Here is a 20,317-nt window from a genome sequence, read left to right as displayed (position 1 = left end):
GCAAACAGCAGGACAGCTCCTCACTGGGGCTTTTAGCAGAGCTTTCTTGAAGAGCTCTCTTCGACATCAGACACTTGTGTGATTAGCTAAGTCAGCCCTGAACCCAGGGAGTCAAACCCCCAGGGGATGCTCTCAGAGCCCTGACACTAGCTGCCATGCTGTGTGAGCCTTCTGAAGGCAGGTAGAGATGCAAGGGATGAATATAATCTGCTGTCAATCTCCAGGCTGAAGCACCGCAGCTCCTCAAATGCTGATGGTCACAGCAGTGGGCATTTTAAAGTAAAAGATCTTTACCAGACAACCCTCTGCCTTCTGCAGCAGTGAAGTTCTCCACTCCTATGATGATCACATGGAAAGGATGTGGAAAGTTGCTGTTAAGAAAGGGAGCAAATAGTGAAATTGTAAACTGCTTAAAAATAACTGTTTTAACAAAGTTTTGAAGCAGAGCTGGGGACAGAAGTCCATGCAGTGCACAGGAGGGAACACTGTCTCAGGGATAATATATATGTGCACAGACCTTCTTGAGCTAAAACAGTATTCACATTTTCACTCTGGAGAGGGAGAACTATCAGCCAAAACAAGCTTCTAACTGACCAGTGGTTGTGGTATTTTCTGTTTATTCACCCTGCTATGAGTTGACCCAAAGCAGATCCTGTCGGCATCTCTCTCGGGTGTTCAAAACCCACCTCTGGGAGACAGCAGGAAAGATGAAATGCTCAGCATTCGTGCCGTGCTCACCAGTCCCTGGGCAGAAGAGGTAGCTAGCAGTCACCAGCACCTTTTCTGGACCAAGATGATGATGATGATGTATCAAGGTGCTGGGTCCAGAGATTTTAGCCTAAATTCTGCAGTCAGCTTCTCTCCAGCAGGGCCCTACAGCAGTACCAGAAATCAGCTTTATAAAAGATATGAAGGGCTGTGCCACAGGCACTGAGACACAGCCAGGCTGCAGCTTGCTGAAAGGGCCCACCTCCATTAGTGTGAAGAAAGAAGATCCAACAACTGCATTTAGTCTGTGGGCATCTTAATGTCTCTGAAACTGCCGGCCAACCTCCTCTTGCCACTGTCCCAGCACCACCCATGGCCACGCCGAGGTAAAGCAGTAATTCCCAGCACGGGATGGGGGCCAAGGGGAATTCACTGAGGCAGACAGGCTCTCCAGCAGCCTGGCAGCTCCGAGGTCCGCAATGGAAATGAACCACTGATCTCAGGGAAGCACACCTTAAATGAAAAAGCAAACACCACCAACTTTGCTGAGGAGGCGCTTTAAATGAAAGAATCCCATACCGCAACTATGCACGTCCAGCCTGTTGAAATGACATTGTAATTAAAACTTAATGAAAAGCGCCATTCATCGATGAGCTGTATTAACCTTGTCTAAAACCATTTGGACAAATTAAAACTCCTCTTGGTCTTTTCCTGCCACGCTAAAAGCAGCAAGTCACAAAACAAATCAATAACGCTGGCCACATTGGTTCTTTGTTCGAGGCAGAAGAAAGCTTTGCTGTTGGAAAGCTTCAGCTGGCATGGCTTCAGCCACCGAGACGCTGCCTCCTGGCCTCTGCCAGGGCCCCTGCTGGCGAGCCCCAAAAGAGATTGCCAGGGTACTTACATGGGCACATAAAGAATGCTCCCAAAAGCGCTGCCGGGGACCAGCTGTCCCACTCCGGGGGACACTTCCAGGTTATTTGCATGAGCAGATATAAATCTATGCCCCAGAGAGCACTGCCAAGGCCCTGCTGGCACACAGCAGGGGCTGCTGCCAGGGTACTCACCCCAGCACAAAGCAGCGGGGTGAGGCTGTCACGGACCCTGTGTGTGCACATCTCACCCCTTTGAGGGTGCTTCGTGGCACTGCCCCCCACGGGATCAGAACCACACAGGGCCCTGCATCCCAGCTGGATCGCTTTCTGCTGTTCCCTTGCCGGCCACAGACCTGTAAAGCAGAAAGACTCCCAGACCTTGAGCTCTTTCCTTCCCTCACCCAGCTGCGTCCGTCTCTCTCCAGCCACACAACAGCTGAGCAGCTCAGCACTGTGCCACCTGCTCCCCACCTCCAATATATCCCCTCCAAATCCCACACACAGCCACCCCAGGGATGCTCAGCGCTTCGCCTCTAGCGCTGCACCCTCCTTCCGCAAGGCTCCGGCCCCACAGCGGCCACGGGGCCACTCAAGCTGTGTGCAGTGGCCAGAAAACAAGTGGAAACCTTGGGAGGAAACTAAATACACCTGGCTGAGGCAGGCTCACACGTGCTGTTGGGCTTGCTTAGGCTGTGACCCTGGTTCTTCCCCTGGGGCCCTGCTGTGGCTGCTCTTCTCCCCCTTCGCTCCTCCGCTGTACTCTCAGCACTTGCCATGGGCAAGTGAACGCCACTGAGAGTGTGGATGTGGTGGGTTAACTCCAGTTGTTCTCATACAATCCAGCAGACACCAGGCTGGGCCCTTTTTGGGTGCTGGTAAGCCCTTGGCTTCCATTACAGCCCAGGGGGATTGTGTCACTGGGCTTGTGCATGTGCGTTGCAGGCAATCTGCAGGGGTGTTCAAACGGGTAAAACGCTCGTGGAGAGAAAACATTTAGGAGCTTTCTCTTTGGAAATGCCACTGCTGCAGCACAGCCAGTGAAATCAACCTCTGTGAGAAATTAATAAGACGAAAGTTTACTTGTCTGCTTCCCTCCTAAGTACTCAAGCTGTGGAACTTGCTGCCCTAAGACATTTGTTTAAGGCAAAGGATTTTTTGTGCCTTTTCATAAGTGCCCAACACGAGCCCTTACTGGAGCCAGGACTCTATGGACACCACCCTGGAGCCACTCCTCTAACCTTGCATTGCCCTCAGGACTGATCAGGATTACAGTGGGCATATTCAATGTTTAGCAGTTTAAATAGAAATAGAAAAATTGATTTGTGTTAGTCAGACAAACTCTTACTCTCCTCTACATCTTTGTTTTTGCCAGGGATCAGCATCATGGGCAGGGGCACAAAAATCTTCAGTAGGAGCAGGAGAACATCCCTAGTGATGAAACACTTCCCAAACTCCACTGGCAAAGGTTGAATTCAGCTTTGGCAAGCAGGGCTTACATCACCAGCAGCCTTTGTTACTTTAATTATAGCTTTTAATATTGCCTATAAAAATGCTTGGGACCTGCTGAACTCTTTTCTGAATCCTACTGAGACCCCTGGGCTCCATCACACATGGCAGAAGCACATTCCATAGGTAAATGAGCACAGTGTGAAAAGGGATTGCCTTCAATTGCCCTCATATGATTTCTAATGTAATTGAGTATCTCTGCTTTTCACACAGTGAAACACAGTGATGAGTTCCCAGTGAATCTTTCTGAGCTGCTCATTCTTTCATGGAATTTTATCAAGCTGCAGCCACAAAGAAAGGAAAAAAAGACTTTGACTCAACTCTGTCTGGGGACTCAGCTCTGCTTTTGCTCTTACTGTGGGGTTCTGCTTCCCATTTGCATTCAGAATTACAAGCAAGTACTCTGTCTAGTGTCAAAAGTAAGTTCTTGACACTCTTACCTTTCCTGCTCTTTGGGTTTGTCCAGTCTTCTTGCAATAGCAACACCAGTGTAGGAGACTGATCTAAAGTGTTTGCGAGCAAAATCTGCCCTGTTGATAAGTGCATATGGAGAGGAAACCCCCACTACAGCCTCAGGCCTCCTGTTTAGTTTGCAGGGTTGCAAAACATAAAAAAACTCCCTGTTTATTACATTGGGCAAACGTGGTCCAGAGCAACTGAGAGACAGATGTGGAACCCTATGATGCCAGCACTACAGACTCGCTTTTCAAGCTAGAACAATACTTTAAAATGAGCAATTCATTACTCAGATCTGTGAAAAGCAAATGAAGCTCAGCCTTTCCTAACCTTGACATTTTCCAGACGGCTGGCCAAATCCATGGGTAGAACGTTTCATGTTGGTAGAATAGAGGAAATAAGGCAATAACTGTTTTTCTGCTGTCAGTAATGGTTTAAAATATAATAGGATAAAAGCTTTACTTTAAGTGCTGAAGACACCAAAGGAAGAAAATATGCATCTTCATTTTATACAGAACTTGCTCTGTAGGAAGGCATAGTCTTTAAAGGTAGCTGAACTTCCTGCTTTCTCCCTCTATTTGAGGTGGGATTTTTTAAAACAGTAGTTTCAAGGAATTTGTTTGCACTAATTCACTCCTCACAAACATTAAAGCCCTTCATTTATCTCTGAGGTCCTTTGACAAAGTTGTCTGCCTGTGAAGAGCATCAGGAAATGCTTCTAACAGGAAAAAAGGTGTGCAGGTGTCTTGTCTGTGTCACTGCAGAAAATGAGCCAAAGAATTGAACTGTGGCCTGGGTCAGTGTTGTGTGTTCTTTTGAGTGCAAGGCTTCTCCATTAAAGATTTTTCTCTTTCTTCTCACATGGTTTGTTAGCTTTCTAAAAGGAGACCTGAGGATGTGACTTGACCTTGCAGAAGGAAGGAAACCTCAAATGCAGGCTGTTCTCCCATTCTGAACTTACAGCAAACCTTTGCAGAGGGTTCAGTCTTCTTGCTAAATAAATGTAGAACCACTGCACTGTGCACGGAAAATAGGGAAAGCCTGGCTCTGTATGAGTGTTCCTTGCTTTATGGAAAAGACATTCCCTTAATGACATCTTGTATGTGAGTAAAACAGAACACGACTTCAATAATTTCAGCCCAAAGGAATATAAAATCCCATTCTTCCCTCCCCACCTTTCTTAGGATGTGGGGACAAAATCCTTGTTGATACACAGTGGAGGACTGGTCCTTATGGCAGGTGGCTGCTAAGGACTCTGGGGGTGCTGGCTCTGGCCCTCTGATTGGGGTCTCTCTGGATAGAATGTAAGGCTCCCTGTGTCCCACTCTGCCCCCAACACCCTCCCCGATCCCTCATGGGATGGAAAAGGGTTTGGGGGGCTGGGGGTGGCTGATGGGTGCTGTGTTTGGAGTGCCTTGGGCTGGAAGCTTTGGCCAGTTCCCAGCGTGGGGCTACTGATGGCAGTGAGACTCGGTGAGATGAGTCCCACACCCTGAGGGCTGTGCAAGATGATCAGAGGGACAGAACTCCTCTCCTCTGAGGAAAGACTGAATTGGGATTATTCAGCCTGGAGAAGGCTCTTGGGAGAAGTTATTGCAGACTTTTAGTACGGAAATAGGTTTTTACAAGAAACATAAAGATGGGACACATTTTTTAGCAGGGTATGTTGCAATAGGATAAGCGGCACTGTGTTTAAACCAAGAGGGGCTAGATTTAGACCAGATAATAAGGGAAAAAAAATTTGTGGTGAAGGTGGTGGAACACAGGAACAGGCTGCACATCGAAATCGTGGATTCCCCATCCCTGGAAACATTGGATTGGGCTCTGAGCAATACAATGTAGCTGAAGATCTCCCTTCTCATTGCAGGGCAATTGGAGCTAAATAACCTTTAAAGGCCCCTCCCAACACAAGCCATTCTGTGACTCTATGACACATGCATGCGCATGCACACTCCCCCTTCAGAGGGCTAGCTGGCCTGATAGAGAATGCCTTTCTGATATGACTTATCTTGTCTGAACGACACCACAGAGTCCCAGAGCACGAGGTGCTGCACATCTCTGTTTCTAATGACTAAAACTGGCCATGGTAAAGCTTTATGGCTCGGAGTGCTCCCTGTTCTGATAGAGTCCCCAAAGACACAAACCAGAGGAAGACTGAGTGAAAGCAAAGTGCAACAATTAGTAAGTTCATTCACCAGAAGGCCATTTGCATGTGCTATTGCAATTGCTGCTCCACTTAGCCACTGCAGGCTACTTTGGCAACCAGGGGCTGCACACCGGCATAGCTTAAGGTCGCCCTCTTTGCTGTGTGTTTTGTCCCCGTCCTCCCCCAGTTCTGCCTGTTATGTGACAGTTTCTGCCAAACAGTGTTAGTGCATTAGACACTTTTCAAACGATTGCCTCCCCACTGGGCAGGGTCTCTTCAGAGCAAGAGGATGGAGGCCGCGAGCGTCTCAGCTCCAAAGAGATTTTTCCCCTCTCCGGTTAGTGGTATTCCCTGAGCCCTGCTGATGAAAGACACAGATGTGTCTGCAGAGGAGCAGCTCTCAGTGGCTGCCTCATTCCCCAGAGTCCTCTTCAGCCAGTTTGATGTCTAAGTGGAAGGGAAGAAAATAAGCTGACAGTGGGGTTACCACCCAGATGATTTTCTGAATTGATTAGCTGCTTTTTCACGGGTCTCACAGCCACACAAACAGCCACCTCGCTGGATCTCGCAAGCTAAGTAATGACCTCGCCTAGGAGAGCTCTAGAGAAAGACCAGCCGTAATGATGTGCTGCTTCCTATGAAAGAAACAAAGAAAAAGCCAGGGGAAAACAACATGAAGGGAACTAAATAACAGCTAGAAAGGGGCAAGGGAAATGCAGCTTGCAAGAGTGAGGTGAAAAATAAGCACCTTTCAGCAGCAGCTGAAATTTGTATGTAAGGGGCTGGGCAGGCAAGGAAAGGGGAGCTCAGACCACAACTTTTTGAGGTCAAGCCTGTGAGCACAGGGCAGGTTCATCAGCAGCTGAAGGCCTTCTTTGGGTGTGTTATTATAGGGGTGATGTTGTAATAAAATACAGATCCCTTCGAGGTGTCATGTGCTGGCCAGCCCACTGCCATGTGTGGGATGGCCAGGAGCAGCCTTAGCATTACCTCCCTGACAATCACCCCCTAACCTGGGCTCCTGCCCCCCAAACCTTCCCAAGCAGGGGGTTTCAGCTCCAGTGAGCACCATCCACGCTGCAGAACCCCCACCAGTGCTGCCCCCCACTCCCAGTCTCTGCCCTGCTGTTGCCGGGTGGGGACAGCAGGCAGCAGCGCCGGCTCTCGGTGCACAATGCCAGTCCATCTGTCTGTCCGTGGTCTTGTGCCCCAACGGCAAAACCTCTGGGATGTGCCAACGGGAGGGGCCAGGGCAGGACTGCCCAGCCCAGCAGCCGGAATTGGGTTTCTCCCAACCTTACTAAGGGGGAATGCTCTCCTTCAGCATCCTTGGGCAGCCCCACTCCGAGGAGGACGCACCGCGGGCCGGGAGGGAAGGTGAAAGGCCCTGCAGTGCGCTTTGGGGTCCGTAAGTGTCCCACAGGATGCGTGAGCTTCGCGTGCCTCTGGGCGGAGCCTGCCACCGGGGCACGCCGTGCTGGACTCCACTGAGGTCGGGGGCAGCTTAAGAGGGGTGAGCTGTGGAAGTGGGGAGGCTTAGGCTGGCCTTTGAGGGATTTAGATCACACACTGAAAATCTGTCTTTGAATGGGAACAAATGGTCCAGCCCTCCTTATCTTTTATTCCCACCTCCTTCTCATACCACAGAATAATGTAAGATTAGAAGAGGGTGAGTGAGAAGGGTGCTATGGAGCCTCATCCCTCTGCTCTTTCCCATCTGTGCTGTGCTATCCTGCCAGAGGTTTTTACTTGACCATAAGGGAAAAAAAAAAAAAGCTAGAAATAAACCCCACACACTCTATACTCCCTCTGCAAGTGCCCCAGCCCAGAACTGCAGCCTGCTGCTTTCAGTGCCTCTAATTAGCTAAGCAAGGCAAGCACTCATTAGCCCCACCTGGGTCACTCTGCAACTGGGAGAGGGAGCATTAACCCCCACATGGCTCCAGAATAAAGAGGTGAGAGGCAGATTTGCTCCCTGTGCCAGCCCCCCCTGGCAGCAGGGCCACAGACAGCCTGGCTCTGGAGCTGGGTGCCTTTGGGGGGTGGCAGCGGTGGTGCTGGGAGGGTGGATGTGCTGATGCTGCTCCTCTGCAGAGCCCAATCTCCTGGGGAGGTGCTATCAGCTCAGATTTGGAGAGGAACTCTGGGAGGGGCAAATATTTGTTACAGCACTGCAATTTTAGCTGTTCTCGTGCTGTAAGTGCCTTGCTGGTAGTGTCTCCCAGAGTATATCTCAGTGGGGAGAGAGGGAGGCTCTGGCACGATGGGAATGACTGCAGTGATGGAGTTTGGCTTGACACTGATCTGCTGTTTCATAGCCATAACTTCAGGCAGCTAAGCAAATCCAGCTGCCAGCTTAATTTAAAAAATTAGATGTGTTTTTTGCTGATGTTATGGCATAAGGGATAAGTGAAAACCAAAACTATTCCCTGTGCTATCACACAGCTATTTCTGTCCTTCTAGATCAAGGTTTTTCTTAGATCGGTTGGTTTTTTCAGCTGTGGTTGTGCATCAAGCCCCAGTGGAGAGCCCAGGGTGAAGGGTAAAACACATACATGTGGGACAAATCAGTCAGTCTCAGGCTGTTTGAAGCCTTTAAGTAAAGGCATTTACAGGCTGGATTCACCCAAAATGGGCAGGTGGAGTAAGTTTTAGAATAAAAATAAGTGTGTGGTTCCTTGTTCAGTTAATTCTCATTATTATTTTCAGGAAATTGGTGCTAAACCATAGAAGGCACCTCACTAGGAAAGGACAAGAGAGGGATAGGAGTAACTGCTCTGCCTGGAGAAAGGAGACGGTGAAGAACACTGAGCTAAGTCCTGAAAAGAGAATCTGCCTCTGTCCTTCTCTCTGTGTTGCAAAGAAACAGCATGGGGCACAGCAGCTGCAGCAGCCAGCAGCAGGGCAAGGATGGGGAGTGCTTGAAGTGCCTCTTGACTCTGACTGAATCTTGGGACTGCAGAGAAGTTCTGCCTTCCTCTGTGTCCCCCACGGTGGGAGGAAAGCCAGTGGTGGAGCCTGGCATGAAAGACACCCCTGTCAGAACTGGGATCTTGAGGCAGAATGATCACTGATACTACCAGCACAAAAAATAAAAGGATACTATTTTTGCTAGCTCTTTCCCTCCTGTATTTTGTTTTTTTCTCAACTGGATCAAAGGAATTAGTTTGGCTGGTTTATCTTTTATTTCAAGTTATCTTTACTTTTCTTGCTGTTTGTTAATCTTCCCCAGAATGGTCTTCAAAGTTGGGGTTGGAAAGGCTGCAGGGGAATTTTGGTTGTCAGTTTGCTTTATATTTAATATCACTGCTGTAATGGTATCTGAATGTTTTGCTAAATGAATTCTTGTTTGGTTTTGCTTTCAACTTGCTTTGGAAAGATGAGGATAGAGTTGTCATGGCTGTTCAGAGACTCTACATGAGAAAGAGAACTGTGCCCCATAAATCTCCCATCCGAGGTGGGTGAGAGAGCACTTCTCTAGCACATCTCACGCTGTGCCCAGAGCATGTGTGCCCAAACACTACCAAGGGCGTTTTAACCACCAGGACTGACTAAAATCTATATACAACATTGCCTCTTAAAAGATAGGATCTCTGGAAATTCCATCCCCCTCCCTCCCTGAACACATATTTGCCCCGTGGAAACTGAGCTTTTCCCCCATGGAGTCCAGGTGAGGTTGCACACTTTGTGTCACTGGTAGGAACAGCCCTAGCTGGGTGTTTGTGGTGACAGGAGGTGGTGGGAGGATTTGCTGTTTGCCTGTTGTGCTGGCTCTCTGATTTAAGTTTCTCAGCCCCCTCAGGCTCAGCTGTGGCTCACTGCCAGTATTTGATCATCTTTTCAGAGCAGGATTAATTATGCTTTATTGCTCGTTCGCATAACGGACCAGTAGCATTTAGGTTGGAAAAGATCTTTGTGATCATCAAGCCCAACCATTACCCAGCACTGCCAAGCCATGTCCCTAGAGCCACATCTACATGTCTTTTAAATATCTCCAGTGCTGGTGACACAACCACTTCCCTGGGCAGCCTGTTCCAGTGTTTGACAACCCTTTCGGTGAAGAAATTTTTCCTAATGTCCAACCTAAACCTCTTGAGGTACAACTTGAGGCCATTGCCTTTCGTCATACCATTTGTTACCTGGAAAAAGAGACCAACACTCACCTTGCTACAACTTCCTTTCAGGTAGTTGTAGAGAGTAAGGTCCCCACCGAGTCTCCTTTTCTCCAGGCTAAACACCCTCAGCTCTTCCTCATAAAGCCCATTCTTTGGAGGAGGAGGGAGGAGATGTGCCCTGTAATTTAGTGACCATTCATTTTAAATGAGAAGGTTAATAGCTTGGCCACTTCATATTTTAACCCTAAGCTTTTCCCCTCTCTAATTGTGAAGCATAATAGGTTTTATTTCCATACGGCTGTTCCCTATGGGGCTTTGTCTGGATGTATAAATCAAAGCCTTCCCGCCACATTTTGGGGCTTGGGGGCAGATTCTGCCCTCACCCAGAGCATAAAGCGGGGTCATCCAGCTGCCAGCAAAGTTACCCCATTTTGCCTGCATTGCTGGGAGTGGCCCCTGGGAACAGGGAAGGGAGAGATGGCCCCTCAGATAACTGGCAGGGTGGTTGGCTGCTGAGGACTTTGCAAATCGGGAGTGTTGATCTAGGTGATTAACTTCGAGTGGTTGGGTTTTTCTGATGCCATGGTCTAGCCAAGCAGACAGTGTCTTAGGGGCTGGGGCAGACGGAGCTGCTGGCATACATTCCTCTCTTCCCAGCAGGAAAATGAGGCTTAGACACGAAGGTGAACTAGGAAGGCTGGATGTGGGAAATCCAAACCTCGAAAGCTGTTAAGTGCAGAAGAAGGAATAAATCAGCTGGCCCTTCTCCCTGCCAATGCAGGCCTTTCTCCATTGCCTAGTTACTTGTATTTTCATCGGGTCATAGGTTTAAAACAAGTCAGTACTTCCACAGGCAGGTGGCTTGCAGCAGGATCCTCATCTTGAACTCCAGAAAAAGCAGAAGTACATTGGCAGAGCTATTTGGGGAGCTGGGAACAGGAACAGAGGTTCTTCTGGCCAGGACTGTGATCTGTTTATCAGATCTCTGCTCAGAAGCCTATGGCATCCTTCCTGCCTAACTGTGAGGAGCACTAGCAGCTTGTACTGATATCCTGCTAGCATGGGAACCTCTGGAGCTGAGCCTCAGGTGTTTAGTGAGAGCTGGTAAAAGTGAACCAGCTGGAGGGGTCAGTGGATGACAGTGTCATTAATAGCACAAGCAGGTCTTTTCTTTCTACTTCTGCACTGCTGGTTTAAACTGGGCTGGTGACAAAGAGAGGTGAGCAGCCACTGTCAATGTGTGGCTGTTTCCAGCCCTGGGGAGGCACGTTTCTGAGCTGAGCACCAGGCTGATGTACAGGGGTGTGCTTCTGGTGCCTTGGAAGAATGGAACTGATACCTGCAAAATGCAAAATGTAAAGCCATTTGCCAGCCCCTCTGGAAATGCAGTGGGAGCAGCAGCCTGCCTCTTCCAGGCTACTGTCAGCCCTTGGCTACCCAGGCCCCGCCCCTCAGCTGACACAGCTACTGGAGAGGCTGGCGTGAGAAGGGGTCCAGGCAGCCCCCCGTCCTGCTTCCAGCATCTCAGGTCTTTTGTAATGGCCCCTGAGTTCAAGGCTGTGCTCCTGTGGACAGTCAGGCTCTCTCTTAACCCGCGACAGAAAAAGCTGAGTATCTCAGAACTCCTTAGCTGCAAGCAGGACTGTTCTGGGAAAGGTCTGGAGATGACTCACTGGATTAGTCACTAGCTCTTTTTTTTTTGAGGCTGGGCACCTAAAATCCATGAACCTGCCAGCCATCCCCCATTTCAAGCTGCCTCCAGTCACTTTCCTCTGAGTAACTTGACAGGTTTTGAAAGTCTTTTATGGACATTGTTATGTTTCCCTTACGCTGGAACCAACACTGTGTCCAAACCAGTTTAAATTACGTTTATCCTGGGTGAGTTTAATTACACATACTGAGTTAAGTAAACCAGTAAAAGTTCAGCCTAACTGTTTCAAGAGCAACTACATTAGGAATCTGGAAGTAAATCAGTTTTGTTATATGTCAGGGAGATTTTTCTACAGGTAGGGCAGACCTCACTCTAAAGCCAATACTAGGAATGCCAACTCTCTGCCCTTGGTATTTACAGGGAAACTGGATTAAGTCACTCCATCTCATCTGGAATAATAATGTTTAGCATGTAAGTAGCATTTTACAATTTCAAAGCAATAAACACAGAGATACCATGGTAATGAGAACTGACAAGGCACTAGCATTAACTAATTAAGCCTCACAGCTTCCCTGAGGTATCTAAATATGATCGTTCCCATTTTATAGATGAGGAAAATATACATGAATTGATTTACTCACAGACACAGGGCAATTCAGTGAGAGCTAGAACCATGACTCAGTCCTGCTAATGTTTGGATGGCTGCTCAGCCCCGTGTGAGACTCTGCCTTATTTCTAGACCCGTGCATCAGCACAACCTAGTATCCCCTTCTTAGCAAGATTTAGAGATCAATCGCTTTTAATTTCTGCTGACTGCTGTGGAAGGAATGGGATTTGAATATCTCTCTAGCCAAATGCAGCAGCAATAAGTGGAGGTATTGGTGATGTTGGAAATGGATGCTGGTGAAGTCACAACAAGTTAGCACTGGAGAGCTGCACTCACCACAGAAGCAGCATAGCAGGAAAAGCAACTAGCAGGTGGGTGTCAAATGAAGCCTTGGAAAGGCCTGTGTTGGCTGAAACCACCACGGGCTTTGCCTTTCCAAGCCCTGCCACAGCTGCAGGATTTGGTATGCACACAGCCAGACCATTTTTAATCCATATGGGCTTAGTGGTTTACACCAACACTGAATCTGGCCCAGAAAGCTCCGTGGGGAGAGCAGCTCTGGCACCAGCACTGAACAGGAACCATCTTGCTCTGTGCAGTAGGTGATCACCACTTCTCATAGCGTATGAGATCAGCAGATTCAGACAAGAAATCCAGCTTTCCCTCATATCACGTCTCTAGGTCCAGACTACAGAACGCTGGTTACAACAAAGAAACTTTCAGCCACTCTGCCAGTTCTGCTTAGACACCACTAATCCCCATCTAAGAAGGTGTTGAACAGAGATCTGAATTGTCACGGCTTGTAAGCAAAATGGTATTTTAGCTCCCCTCAAGGAACATAGTTTATCTCTCCTGGAGTGCCTGATGAGGACTCCTCTGTGCATGGAGCACTGCCCTGCTGTGCAGCATCCTCTGCATTTTGTCTGGGGCTGTTCCCTCTGCCTGGGAGTGCTTTACCTCCACAGCATGCTGCACCTGAGCCCAATGAGCCCAGGCTGCAGCCATGAATCCCAATGAGCCTCTCGCTGGGGTTTGGAGGCAGTCTGTAGGAACCAGTCCTGGGGCACCCGGCACACGTATCAGCACCACTGCTAACTGCTGGTCTGGAAACAATTAGATATCTCTTTGTTTATGCTGAAATACTGCTGCCTGCCTGTGGAATAGCTGTGGACAGCAGGAGTAGAGACAACAGACCTGGGGAGGCATAAAAACGTAGAGGTTTGTGTGTGTCTCCATTCCGCTTCCCAGTGAGGTTTCCAGGGCAGATCACTGGCTCTCCATCTTGCTTTGTGGCCGTTCATGCCAGCCCGTGTCTGACTCATCTCTCTGCCACATGTACCCTGCAGCAGCTGGGAGCATGGATGACCGCAAACAAACCCCTGCACAGTGGGCCCCTCTCTGCTGCTCTTTGGGGAAGGCTTGGAAAGATCCAGATTCCCTGGCTTTAAATCCATTGCCACGAATTATCATTCGCCTGTTGATTGCTCTCAAGGGGACAGAACATCAAGTTACAACCTGTGGTTTTCAGCCCCAATGGATTAGGAGCAGAAAATCTGTTGAGACCTAAGGCTTAGATCTGTTGGTTTGATATGTAGTTCAGTAAATCCCACAGGAGAGGAGCTGTGATGGAGGGTGCTTTGCCACATCAGTGCTAGCCAAATTCCCAGTAGGAAGGTGCTTTTCAAGGAAGAGAGTCGATGCAAGCTTAAGAGGCCCAGTGTTGCTAATTTTCTGCCTAAACCAATGGTGATGTGTATGACTGCTGCTATGCTTCATGGAAAGTGTGGCTACACTTCAGTAATGTGAAATTACTCCTCCTTTCCAGAGGTTCGTTCAGCTGAAAATAGTGTTGTGGAGTAAATATCTGGGATGTTACAAAGAGCATCCATCAGTTTTTCAGATGCTAGGTCAGGTTCTCAGAGTGACTGCTTTCACATTAGCTTGCACACTGGACAAACTGAATGTGTACATCCAGGAGACAAAACAAATACTGCATGGCTCTTTCACAGTTGCAGTGTCCACGGTGTAACAGCTGGGTCTGTGCCTGGAGAGTGCATTCTGGCCAAGCAACAGGTTCTCCAGCAGATCAGCCTCAAACCCACACTGCTCAGGATGCAGGCGGCAGGAACCATGGAAAACCTTCTGGTGATTCAAAGCTAAAGAGAAATGTTTGTGTCCCAGCTAAACCTGCAGCCCTGTTTGTGTTAGCTGAAGTTTAACTGTAGCTGTATTGATACCATATATCCGACCTCTGTGCAGGCTGGTTCACTGCATCACAGCGCCAAAAAAAGTGGGAATGACAGTTTTCTCTTGTTCTACTTCTGCTTCCAATTCCTGTCTCCCACGCTTTCCAGCACTGTCCAGGCAGACCCTGCTCTCGCTCGTGCCTCCCTTTCACAGCTGTTGTCTGTGCCCACCCATGTCTCAACTGGCTCCCCTTTTTATTGACTCCCTCATCTTTTCTCTTGGTAACTTAAAACTTCACATTGTTAAGCTGTTTAGATCAAACATTTTCTACCTTCCTCATCTCACCTTCTTCTTCAGCCCTGCAGCATCCCACTCACCAGCAGACCTTGCCCTCACTGTGCATTTCTTCATTCATTCAGCTTCTCCCTCCCTGACTTTGCCATCTCAGACATTCCTCACCCTTTCTCTCTCTCTCTCTCTCTCTCTCCCTCACTGCATTCCAGCTCCTTCCACTCCACAAGTGTTTGTGACTACAGACTTTTCCTTACTCGCTGCTAATTAGGAAGGAGATGTATTTACTTCCCCCTCTCAGAGTATTTACCAGCTTCTCTCATCCCCTGCTTCCCTTGTATCTCTCTCATCCTACACAGTCTCTTGACTACAGTGCTGTCCTCCGTCAAATCTGTTTTGCTCTCTTTCAACCACTCCTGTTGGCTTTCATGCATCTTGTGTGCCACTGCTTTCCCTACTTCTTATGAAATCATAACTAGTGGCTCAAAAGAAGTAATTATCAAAATGCAACGTGGCTTTTTTCTCTTGACTCTCCTGGTTTAGTTGAAAGAAGCAAAATTTCTCATCTGCTTCCACACCTCTTCTGTGATCCCCGTGGCTGCCTCCATGGCTCTAGCTCCAGCATTACCCAGAAAAATCTGTGCCTTCATTTTCACTGTGTGTGCCTCAGTTTCCTTGATTTGTTGTCTGAGTAGGAAAAGCAGATCCAGGGATCAAAGCCAGACCTCCCAGGGCTGAGTACTGCAGCCTCTGCTCTGTTCAGGAAGGCTTTTCAACTGTGCTATGTAAACCACAAAATCTCTTCAGGAGGCATTGAAAAGGGAACAAGCAACTTGAAGATGGATCCAAATATGAAGAATCCTACAAGGAAGAAGTAACTTGGGGCGAAAGTAGCAGGTGAAATCACATCTGTCTTCTACTCCATAACTCAGCAAAGAGAAGCAAAGGCAGTGAGATTTGCTGGTGATAGATGTTGAGGGAGGTCAACACAAAGAAGGAAGCAGTAAAATTCAGACAGGCTAGAAAAGGGAGATGAAGCTCTTCACAGCCAGAAATGCAAAAGTTCTGTTTTGAAGAAACAGAAATGTTAGGCTTTATCTATTGTTAAAGCATTTCCCCTGAATTGGGAAAACTTGAACTTCCCAAAGCCACGTCCTTCTGAGAACATGCTGCCAGTAAGAACAGAGTCTGAGGTTTGGTTGGTCCTTCTGCAAGTGCTTTTGAGTCCTTGCAAGGGAAGACTGCAGTTCCTACTGAACCTAGTTTATAGGAACATAGTCTGCCGGGCTTTAGCTTAAAGCCGGGTGGTGGAAATGCAAGGAACTCAAGAGTCCCTTTAAAAGAGATCTTTATTAATGATAATATCACTTCAGCTGGCGAGGAACTGACCTGTGCCTGTCAGTAATCCATTGCCTTTCAGAAGCAGGCCACAAGAAATCTACCTGTCATTTAAGCTTTAGATCAGGCACAGATGACAGGTGTTTCTGGAGAAAGTGGGGAACACTCCTCTCTTCTTTTTGTTCTTAGGTGAAATTATTTGTCATACAAGACTAGGGACATGCAGTCCCTGCAGATCTACAACCTTTTTTTAATTTGCTTTTGGCACTTTGAATTTGTTTGGGGTTTTTTCTTTTTTTCTCATGAAAGCAAGTTTGGAAATCTAGAGATGACCTGGAGCAACAAAAACAAGAGGCTTTGATTTGGTCCATCAGCCTCAGTGTGGCTCTACATGGCACAAGGACTCAACCCTCAGTCAGTCTGGGAAGAAAGGAAGAGAAAGAGCACAGAAGACAGGAGAGGAGTGTAAGTATGGAAGGTAGTGAGCAGCCAGGGTTGGATATTGAGCTAAAAAATCAGTGGTAGGGGAAGTCTTATCAACAGCCTAGAAAAAAAAATATGGTCCAAAAGAAGAATATAGCATACTTGGAAAGGACACTGGCCAGAGCAGGCTTTGGTTTTGTTAGTTATGGACAGGAAACTCACAACCAAGGGTGGCTTGGAAGAGAAGAAGCACATGGATCAAAGAAGAGGAAACACCGTAGTGTATTCACCAAATCTCTGTCCACTGTTGAACAGCAGTGGGAGAGCAGAGATTTTTGTGCTTGAATAAGAAATTTAAAGAAGTAATTTAAGAACAGTGTAAAAATCTAGAAAAGGGAAGCAGCCTTAAGTGATTGTGGGCAGCCCCCAGCATCCTGGAATAAAAAGAACATTGTAAGAGAAAACACAGTCCAACAGAAATAATGGGGACGATAGAGGGAGCCAAATTAATTCAAAAAAACATTAGGCAAAATTGGTACCGTAGCTCTTCTGACAAAAAGAGAGATTAGGAGTCTTCATTAAAGTTCACAAAGTTCTTAGCAGGGTAGAGAGTGGGGATACTACAAAGCTGTTTGACCTAGTGTCAAGAACAAGCCGAGATGCAGCAGCAAGATAAGCCACGGCTGGACATTACAGGAATTCAGGGAGGAATGCCAGCACAGAGCAAGACAGAAATGCAACATAAACTCCCCTTACATGGCCAGGGGACCAAAAGTTAGCTCTGTGGAAGAATTAGGCATTAGGTAATACTGTAGAATTCTGTAACTGGCCCAGAGGAAGCTGTGCCCGAGGATCTCTGTGCTCGAGATTTTTCACGCAGAGCTGTTGGTACTTTATAGTGATCCTCCATGTTGACAAAGTGCTCTGAGTTAGCCTGCCCTCTCCTCTCACAGTTACTGCAGTGCAGCTGGAGCTGGCTCGATCCAGTGCAGGCAGACACAATACACAAGAGATCAGATCCTGTCTTGCTCAAGATCAAGTCTTGCAGTCATTGTGCCTTGAAACACAGTCAGGGTTTCAGTATAACATATTGGTCTCCTTCAAACAATAAATGAACTAAGTCAAAAGCTTTTAGGGAAAACAGATGCAAAGGCCGAACTTAGAAAGATAGCTAATAAACCACTTTAAAAACAGTGTACATTGGTGGGGGAGGCATAGGAAACCTATTTCCTGAGTGAAATTTACAGCAAAGGAAAGCAAGGTCTGGGTCTGAAGAAAAAGAGGCTTGGTGGTACCTCTTGTGTCATCCTCTTTGCCACTCCATTTCTCAGGCGACCCTCACAGACCCCCAAAGAGCACAGCAGCTGCCACACCAGATGAGCCTGGTAGCCCTCCTAATTCAGTCTTCTTACTTCAACAGTTGCTACTCTCTGATACTTCAAAGAAAGGTGCAAGAAACCCCATAGTGGACAATTATAGAAGAACCCGCCCACAAGGGAAGTTTTTCCCTAATCCCTCGCCATCAGTTAGTGGTTATGTTGTGCCTTGAAGCCTGACAGTTTATATCCCTTCTAAAATTTATTTATATCCTGTCTAATGTGACCATGAATGTTCTTGGTGTCCATATAAATGTCTAATCCTTTTCTGAATCCTGCTAATCTCCCGGCCTCAATGAAAGCTCATGGTAACAAATGCCATGTGTTAATTACACATGGTACAAATATTTCCTTGCACCATTTTAAATTCGCTTCCTTCCAATTTCACTGGGTATCCCTTGATCCCGCGATAGGAAAAAGGGCAATGAAATTAGAGCTTGTTCATTCTTGCTGAGCCACACTGCTGCTCCTTGATTTGTTTCTTCTCTAAACTAGCTGTTCCCATGCTCAGCCAGTTTTCCCCGGTCAGGCTGTTAGGCAGTGGCCTGAGACACAGCACCGAGCTTACGCCTTCACCTTATTCTCTGTCGATACGTTCATTTTGAAGGGAAAAAGGGAGAGGAAACCCCGGAGACCTCAAAAGTACATGCTTGTTGGAGACTCTGAAATCAGACTGCTTTATGTCAGCAGGTGTTAGCTCAGCAGCAATACGATGACGCTGACTGAGGCCACCAGCATTTCCCTCTCTGACGCCTCCAAGTCAGAGTGGGATATCTGCAGTGTGTTTTCCCCCTTGGATCTTCAGGCTGCTCCTGAAAGGGGATATCCCCCTCCCACTCCAACTCAGGCATTTTACTGCTTCCTTGCATCCACGCTAGTTAAGACCAGCCCATGGGATTAGTCCAGTTCTGAAGGAATTGCCTTCAGCCACAGCCTAAGCTCGGCAAATCTCTGCTGTGCCGTGACTGTGGTTGAACACCAGTTTTACAGAGGTTTCACTGGAGGTAGGACCCTGAGCCGAGGCAGCTGGGCACAGTGATCCTTTGTACCTGTTTTGCAGCTGGACTGTGGTGGCCACAGAGAGGCTGTCAGGTGATGCAGTGACAGCACACAAAGTCACAGCTGCTTGGTGTTTCACGGAAGCTCGGTCCCATTAAGGCAGTTCCACAAGCAGGTCATTAATACCTATTTGTTGCTGAATATTTTCCCCTAATGCAACTCAAAACAGGGCAGCGTTGCTCTTCATTTCAGGAGGAATGAAGGCACTGGGAGTGCGGGTGACACTCCGAAGGCTGTGCGGCTCCTCCGCGCACGCGGAGAACAAGAAGCGCCGCTCGGGCTCCCTCACTCAGAGGCACGAGTGAGAGCAGAAACCCTGGGGGATTCCCAGGGGCTCGCTGCACCCAGGAGCCATCCGCGGTAGCTCCCGGGCGCTCCCAGTGACCAGCCAAGGGACCGGGACCGGGACCGGGAGCACCGGAGCGAGCGGAAGCCCCGGCCCGCCGGCCCCGGCCGCCGCGCTGCCCCCGCCCCTGTGGGCGTGTCCGTGGCGCCGTGGGCCTGTTGTTGTGATGAGCGCCGGGCCCGCCCCCTCCTCGTGCCCGGCCGCGCGCCGCCCCGCCCGCCCCGCCCTCACGCCTTTTGTCCCCTCCCCGCGCCCGCCCCGCCGGGCCCGCTCCGCCCCGCCCCCCGCGCGGCCGCGCCTTCCCATTGGCCCCGGGGCCCCGTGACACGCCCCCCGCGCCCCGCGCCCCGCCCCGCCCTCCCGCGCCCATCTGTTCCCGGCGGCGCGGCGGTTCCTGCGCGGGGCGCGGGCGGCGGCGCGGGGAGGCGGAGGATGAGGGTGATGAGGGTGGTGAGGGTGGTGAGGATGGGCCCGCGCAGCGGCGGCCGCCCGCGGTAGGGGGGGCAGCGGCAGCAGCAGCAGCGCCCCCGCCGGCCCTGAGCCGCCCCGTGCGCGGGCGGCAGCGAGGGGGCAGCGCGGGGCCGCCGGGGGGCGGCCGCTGAGCGGCGTGGCGCCGGGGGGCGGGCGGGGCCGCAGCGCCGAGCGGCGGCGGCACACGCAGCCGCCCGCGGAGTGAGGGAGGCAGCGACCGAGCGGGCGGACGGCGGCCGCGGGAGATGTGCCCGGAGGAGGACGGCGGCTGCGGCGGCGGCGGCGGCGGCAGCGTAGCCGGCACCGGCGGCCCCGAGGCGGCGGCTGCGGTGGCGCTGGACGAGCTCCGCTCCTGGTGGGAAGTCCCGGCCATCGCGCACTTTTGCTCGCTCTTCCGCACCGCCTTCCGCTTGCCCGACTTCGAGATCGAGGTGAGAGCCCCGCGGACGCCGCGCCCCGTCCCGCCGGACAGCCCGCGGGCTGCGTCCCCGCCGCCGTCCCCGCTGCGCCCCCGCTGCCCGGCGGATCCCGCACGCCGCTGCCGCTGCCCCGCGATGTGGCGGGGGGCACCCCCCGGCCCCCGGCGAGGCGCTGGATTCCGACGTGATGCAGCGCGGCGTGTCCCCCTCCGCTTGCGGCGGACCCGGCAACTTCCCCGTCCCTCCGGGGCGCGTTCGCAAACTTTCGGCGCGCCCGTCCCGGGCGCCGGTGGGCGGCGGCGGGCAGGAGCCCCCCGCTCCAGGGCCGGCGGGGCGCACGGCG

The 20,317-nt window shown here is 50.0% G+C and overlaps 1 protein-coding gene across 2 annotated transcripts in view; it reads left to right on the top strand.

Moving 5' to 3' along the window:
* The first annotated feature begins 19,745 nt into the window (after positions 1 to 19,745).
* Positions 19,746 to 20,317, top strand: part of LOC116442919 (cat eye syndrome critical region protein 2) — a 101,047-nt gene continuing 100,475 nt past the window's right edge. For both annotated transcript variants that reach the window (XM_032106591.1, XM_032106590.1), the window contains exon 1: positions 19,746 to 19,986. In XM_032106591.1, the coding sequence (XP_031962482.1) occupies positions 19,801 to 19,986 (186 nt within the window). In that variant the 5' untranslated portion in view covers positions 19,746 to 19,800. The remainder of the gene's footprint in view (positions 19,987 to 20,317) is intronic.

Source organism: Corvus moneduloides, chromosome 4 (assembly GCF_009650955.1).
Source record: "Corvus moneduloides isolate bCorMon1 chromosome 4, bCorMon1.pri, whole genome shotgun sequence".
NCBI lineage: Eukaryota > Metazoa > Chordata > Aves > Passeriformes > Corvidae > Corvus > Corvus moneduloides.
The sequence above is the reverse complement of the archived record's forward strand: the minus strand, read 5'-3'. Positions and strand labels throughout refer to the sequence as shown.